Below are 7,253 nucleotides of genomic sequence, written 5' to 3' on the forward strand. Positions count from 1 at the left end.
ATTATAGACCTCTAGAAAGAGACCTTCTAAAAATGTTAACATGTATGACTGGCACGCAAAACCTTAAATTAGAGTGAATAAATGAAGACTTGGCACACCACTTCTGAAAGGTTGCCGACCCCTGGTCTAGCTATTACTTAGTCCTGCTTTGAGTGCAGGGGACTGGACTAGATGACCTATTGAGGTCCCTTCCCGTCCTACACTTCTATGATTCAATGAAAAGATTTCACTAGGAAGAGATGTCTTGTCCACCGACTCTGGAAGGTGGCTTCTGTACACGTTTGTGCTAGTCCCACTGGTAGCAAAGTACTGGCAAATCTCAGGGGAGAAAGCAGTTCAGTTATCCTAACTGTATGCTGGCCCATCCAGGTATGGTTTTCAGCTCTGTTGTAAATGGCCAAAGCCAATTCTGTCAGGCTAAGAATCAGGGCTCAGTGTGACATTCTATATCTTGGGGGAGCATACTGTAACCCCCATATTCCTCATTTTCATGTAATCGTGATCTTACATATAAAGCATGCTTTGTAAGGTATCAGGGGAAAGGTTATGATCTGCTGAAAGTCATTTCTCTATCTATATATGTGTATCATTAATGCATATGAAATTATGAGAATTGTGTTGTATGGTGGTCACTAAAACATGCTGTAAGTTGGGGAATCAGCCATATATTAGCTCCTCAGAGGCAACAGCAAGGAAAGTAACCAATGCCTGGGTGGGGTGTCAAACAACCTATCAACAGCCATTGTCCAGCAAGGGAGCTACAATGCAATGATTCACCTGCATGAGGCCACACTAGGGGAATTGCTCAACTTTGCTTGGAGAGACTCAGCAATGCCCCCCAGACATGCCTGGACTTGTGCTCCCCAAGCACCTGGACTGAGGGTATAAAACAGAGTGCACACATACTGAGCCCTTCTGCTGCCCCCACCTTCTCTGCAAGCAAGATACTGAGAAGAAGACAAGACTCCAACAGAGGAGATTGGCCCAGGTTTAAGGAACAAACCTGTGTATTAAGGACTGCAATATCCAGTGGGGTGAGAAAAACTGCTTAATCTAGATGTTGCCCAGTCTAATAGGGTTGAGAGTTTAGACTGCATGCTTATATTTTATTTTATTTTGGTAACCACTCTGACTTTTTGCCTCTCTCTTATTATCACTTAAAATCTATCTTTGTAGTTAATAAATCTGTTTGTTTGGTCTATCTGAAGCAATGCATTTGGTCTGAAGCGTGTCAGAGATTCCCCTTGGGATAACAAGCCTGGTACTTATCAATTTTTTTGTTAAATTGATGAACTCATATAAGCTTGCAGCATCCAGCGGGCATAACTGGACGCTGCAAGACGGAGGTTCCTAGAGTTGTGTCTGGGACTGGAGATACTGGATATTGCACAATCCAAGCAGCTTACATGCCAGAGGCTGTTCGTGAACAGCCCAGGAGTTGGGGTTCTCACAGCAGAGCAGGGTAAGGCTGACTCCCAGAGTCAAGGATTGGAGTGACCTAGCAGATTACCAGTCCAGATAACACCAGGAGAGCGTCACACTCAGATCACCTTCAGAACAAGAGAATCTTGTTCCATTCCATCTTGGAAGCTCTCTCCCTGATACCTTGGTTCCTGCCTCCAGTGTGATGAAATCAGGCTCAAGTCAGACCCCTTTATTTGAACAACTCAGAAACTGCTGGAGTACCTTATTCATCTGTCTGCATCCATCTTAAAAACTAATTCAATCCAGATACATTTGATAGCTATTTTGGTCTATCATAGCCTAAGGTAGACCACTGTCTTTATATCCCCTTATTAGCAGGTTCATGTGGGGCTTTTAAAGCCCACCTTCCATTAAAAAACTTCTTCTGTTGTGGGATATCAGTGTGGTCCTTACATAGTGGATGAAAGCTCCTTTTGAACTCAAACCCAGAGGAAGTGAGTTGTCTTTCATAGGGTAAGAGAACCTCGGGTGAGTGATTTGCCTTTGTGACAAAGTCAGGCGGGACAACTAAAAGAGAGTGGTGGAAGGCAGGTATATTAGCTCTAGAATGATAAAGGCCCTTTTTCCTATAAACTGAGAAGGGTTACCTTGGGTCAATTAGGAACACCCGAATCCAATTAAGGGCTTCCTGAGACCTTTAAACACCCCTCCTCTAGTGAAAGAGGTGGAGAAAGAGAGACGCTGCTCCAGGGAGAGAGGCTGCTCTCCTTCCTACAGGGGGGAACAACCAAAGCTGAGTGCCCGTTTAGATGAAGGACTGACACCCCGGGGCCAGCAATAGGACAACATCACGCCAGCAAGGAAGTAGGGAAAGGTATCCCCCTTTGTTTTGTGTTTGTAAAATGGTTTCTTTTTGTTTGCTAGAGGAGCACTTCTTGGGCCTGCTCTGAGGCCTACTTTGAAAATACTGATAAGAAAATACAGAGGGGGGAGACAGACACTGTCCAGAGTCGGGTTGATTTACCCCAGGCCCCACCACTGCCAGAGGGGGAAGCGCTAAGTCCAGCGAGATAGAGGAGGTGCCTTGCCACACCTTATATCAGATGTTTTCAAAGGATGAAGTGGTGCTATGGACTCATATGATATTCTTCTCCAAGATAATGATGAAGTTCCATCTTAATGGGCCTATTGTTTTACCAACACTTTTCTACACTCTGGCTTCACAAAGATGGGCAACTTTCACTATACACTTGATGATAAAAGGTCCTTGGGGTTCTGTTTGGCACAGACTATAACTCATAGACAGTCCATTCAACTTTGCTTCTTTTGACAACAATTCATTGGACAGTCATATTACTAAGAGGACAGTGTCTAAGCGGATGGTCTGATTACATTTCACATTGTTAAATCTGACTGCCCTGAAACTAGCCTTTTCAATGCTCACTCAATTCAAGGCAAGGTTGTGCCACCACAACTTTTTCAGAAATGTTTCCGTCACAGATATCTGCAAAAGAGTTATACAGACTTCTCTGCCCATGCTTATTTACAAAGCATTATTGCATGTATTCAATGTTGGAAAGGAGGAATCTTGTTCTAGACTCTTCATGCTCCAAAACTAGTTTCCAAGGTAGAGAAGGCCAAACATCTCCTACCCACAGAATGATTTGCTTTACTTCATGAAGTCCTGTATTTTCAGTTGGATTTTCTTTCAGCTGTGAGCTATTTCTACAGGTTGTACATTTTTTATGTTGAGTTTGCAAGGAATCTTAGTAATCTTAAGACACGAATTTGGGTATACATATAGATAAACCCTCCCTGTTCACACTGTTGGCATTGGCCTTAATTATTGTTGCTCACTGGAGCTCTACTTTTATCTTTCTTTGAAGAGATTATTCTCCAGGAATGAGACTCCTGACACAAATAGCATGTTTAGCAAAGAGGAAATGATTTAACTTGTAATTCTGCTTCTCTGAAGATATCATTGTGCAGAATTCTCACTTGTCCATCCACCTCCCCTCACAGATTGGAGGTTACCTCTTTTGAGGTGTTTTTTATTTTCTATTGATCACCCTGAATTATTTCATTCTTCCTGGAAGCTTCACCCCACACTCAGTTGGAGCATCTGACTGAAATGGCCAGAGGGCAGCATTTAAAAGTGGTGGTGCAAGACAACCAGTAGGGATCCTGGCTCATGCATTCCCTTGATAATACTGCTTTCAAAAAAATCTTAGCTAGGGGAGTTCTGCTGGTCTTGCACTAAAGAGCCAAAATCCATGAATGGGAATCCTGCAAGGGTATTGTTTCTTCAAAGAAGCAGAATTATGTAAGTCATTTTCCCTTTTGTTCTCTTTAAATTTCGCTTGCCCTCCCTCTCCCCCACCTCCATGCATATAAACACTTCTGATTACTGTCACCGTGAAGTCAGTATCAGTGCTATTCTATGAATTTGACAGTAGTAGGTGCTTTACTGTAGTATCTTCAGAGTCTAGTTGAGCTGCTAGAGTTTCACTGACCTGAGCAACATGAGACTTAAAGCAGCTCCTGAAGCCAAGTCTCTTGCCTTGCAGTTTAGCACTGCTTCTAGGTGACTGTGCTGGTTCTTCCATCCCTGCTTGAGTACTAGACGTTTCCTAGCCTTTTCCATTCCATTAGAGCTGCCAGGCTGTCATCCAGCTACTGAGGCCACGTTAATCACATATCCAACATGTTTCTAAGCCATGCTGAGTTCGTTCTAAATTCCCTTCCTCCTTCCTTTCTCCTTTGAGAGCAGTTACAGAGCCCAGAGCATTCCCCTCTGTCTCCTTCACCGCACTTACCCAGCTCTTGTCATTTTGAGAGTCATGATCAGGTTGCTTTTGCATTTGTGATTTTTGGCATAAGCCCCTCTCAAAAGTATATTACATAATCAGAAACCTTACAAAAATGTTGTAGTAATATTTGTTTAATACTATTAGAAACAGGAAATTCAGTGTTAGAAATCCTAAGTTTTGAAAGTATAGAAACATAGTAACAGCCACCCCAAAGAACACTAACTTTGCCTTCAGAGCAATGTACTGAGAAACATCAGAAATGCTGAGAGGACCTTATCCACCCATAACAAATGTTAGTCCTAACAACAAAACAAAAATGTGAATGTCTTACGCTTAATCATATAGTGGTTGCCTTCTTTATGACCATACTCAGGTCACAGATAAGAACATACTTTACCAATTCCTGGTTAGATAATTCACATTGTGAAGGCAGTCATTTTCCTTTCTTCATTAAGATTCCATTACTTCCACAAGTGTCATTACACACACCACTAATTGTGAGTCTACCTATAGAAACCTGTTAAACACATATCATGAAATGACAGCACTTACTTCAAAAGCACAATTTGGAGACTGTGCAATGAATGAGGCAAGGGTTTGTGAATCCATTATTCCTTCTAGCCAAATTCTGGTTGCAGTTATAATAGTGTGAATGCAGAGTAATTGAACTGGAAACGTACAGTGGTGTAACTGAGAAAGTTTGGTCCTCAAGGCACAGTGAATGAGACAGGAAATGTACTCTCTGAACAAAGTAAGTATTTAATTTCCATAGAAAAAATAAAATTTTGGTTGACAGTGGCTGTACTGTGTGCAGCATTCCTGTTAATTTCTGTTTTAAGAATTTTTTTCCCCATCCTTTCTATGCACTGTACTCTTGTTCTGCAGAAGTAATAGCATGGTATCGTGTAATTTAAAGTCCACTCAAAGGGACAGAGTTAGGGTTATGCAAGCAATTGTAATTTTAGCTTTTTCTAACATTTGGGTACTTAACAATGCCTCTTTGATATTCTCTGTTTTTTTTTTAATGAAATATGTAATAAAGAGCAGCACATTTTTGCTACACATATTCAACAAACATAAACATTTCTGGGCTGGAAGCATGTACTGTGACAAATTTCAGAAAAATGTAAATTACAATGGCCATGTTATAAATCTTTTAAGCAAAGGGATTAAAAATGGCTTTGTAACTTACTTTCTTTGCTTGATTCCATTCTTGCTGTCACAATCCATGCCTACAGGAGCCAGAAATACAGTAGAAGGCTGCGTGCTTCAGCTCCCAAGGTGGAGACTTTAGAAATTACAGAGACCTTATGGTTGGGGTCAGTGCACGACTCTTTTCTATTCTCACAGACTCTTACCTCCTTGCTCTGTGCCCCCTAGTGACAGCTCTAAACATTCACAACTAATACCACAGATGTGGTTCCTACCTCAACAGGGACTCTTCTGGCTAGCAGAGGATGGGTTAACTGGCTCTCATATTGACCTAAGGGCTTATCTACATGGGGAAATTTACTGTAATAGCTGTTGTAGAATAAGCTGTTCCCTGATAGCTCCCTGTGTGGACACTATTCCAGAACAAAAATCACTTTATTCCAGAATAATTACTGCGCTCACAAATCACAGTACTTATTCTGAAGTGACTTTTATTCTGAAATAGTGTATCCTCACAAGGGGATACAGGGAGATATTGCCCAATACCTATTCTAGTCTATTTCCCTGTAGACAAGATGGGTGCATCACAATGCTAGTCATCTAGGGTAAAAAGCATAAAGCAGGGTGTGGAAAGCTCAGGCTCCTCAGGGCTCTAACAAGCCTGTGGAGAAGTAACCAGAGAAAAATATCAATGCTAGTAGTTCCCAGAATGTTACACTGCTGCTGGCTTCCTCTCTAAAGCTGATGTTCAAACCCAGATTGTGAGGTCTCTGAGGCAAGGACTGCATTTATACAATTTCCTTATAATGCCAACTATGAAGGGGTCCTTAGGCGCTATCAAAATACAAATAATAATAATTGATGGTCTAAAATGTGATTTTTATTTTTTTCTTGCAGCTTCATGGTGAGTTAGAAAAGGGTGAGAGGGACAGCGCTGAGCTGCAGGAGTTTGCCAATGCCATCCTACAGCAGATAGCAGATCACTGCCCTGACATTCTGGAGCAAGTCGTCAATGCACTTGAGGAGTCATCATGACCTCAGCTGCTAGCCCGAACAGAGCAGCACACCCAGTGACCAAGCCCAGTCTGTCCAAGAAGTCATTCGAATGGAAAGAATTGTGAAAGAAGGACAAGGGAACAGGAAATTTTGGTGCACCTTTTACAAAGAAAGAAAGGAAAACTTTATAAATTACATGCTATCTTGGTTCTTCCAGTCTATGATTACTGAATTGTGTCTGCATTCATCCTCTCACTGCCTTTCTACTTTGGTATCTGCCTCCCAGCTAACTTTCTCTTGTTGGTATTGAGGCTTTTGGATACATCTAAGCAGAGACTTGCTGAATCCGGTCCACAGAAGAGGGCTTTTGGACATGAGTGGCTATGATTTTTTCTTGAGGTAGTGAATGGGGGAGCACTTGTCTTTTGTTGCTGGTTTTTTCCCCATACAAACTGAAAGTCTGAATTTCTTAATACTAAAACTGAGAACACTGATCAACGCCCAGAGCTGGTCAGCATCAGCTAGCTATCTCAGGATTTGCTGTCTGTCTCTAAATTAGTGATTTCTTATGGAAAGTCTCCTTATGTGGTCCTACTGGTCACTTCCATGCAGTAACTGTGGGACAAGATAGGCATATGGGTGATTTCTGATTGGTGATTTCTGTTTATTTAGCCTCACTTTTGTTGTTCATTGGCTCTGAAGTACTGATAATGGCTTTTTTCAGAAGAATGTTTTCTTTAGTTGGCTTTCTTGGTCTGTCCTAGTTATTTTGCATCATAGTGTACCTCATCTGTATCTTGTAAATTCTTGTTTACAGAGAGCTTCCTTCCTTCAAACAGGCTCTGGGCAGCAGGGCAGCTCCTGGACTTG

General features: G+C 41.8%; 1 protein-coding gene across 1 annotated transcript in view; it reads left to right on the forward strand.

The window, feature by feature from the left end:
• ERC1 (ELKS/RAB6-interacting/CAST family member 1) overlaps nt 1–6,422 on the forward strand; it is a 569,800-nt gene extending 563,378 nt beyond the window's left edge. Inside the window, exon 19 of the mRNA XM_065406940.1 lies at nt 6,285–6,422. Coding sequence (XP_065263012.1) covers nt 6,285–6,422 — 138 coding nt within the window. The remainder of the gene's footprint in view (nt 1–6,284) is intronic.
• The last annotated feature ends 831 nt before the right edge of the window (nt 6,423–7,253 follow it).

Source organism: Emys orbicularis, chromosome 1 (assembly GCF_028017835.1).
Source record: "Emys orbicularis isolate rEmyOrb1 chromosome 1, rEmyOrb1.hap1, whole genome shotgun sequence".
Classification (NCBI taxonomy): Eukaryota; Metazoa; Chordata; order Testudines; family Emydidae; genus Emys; species Emys orbicularis.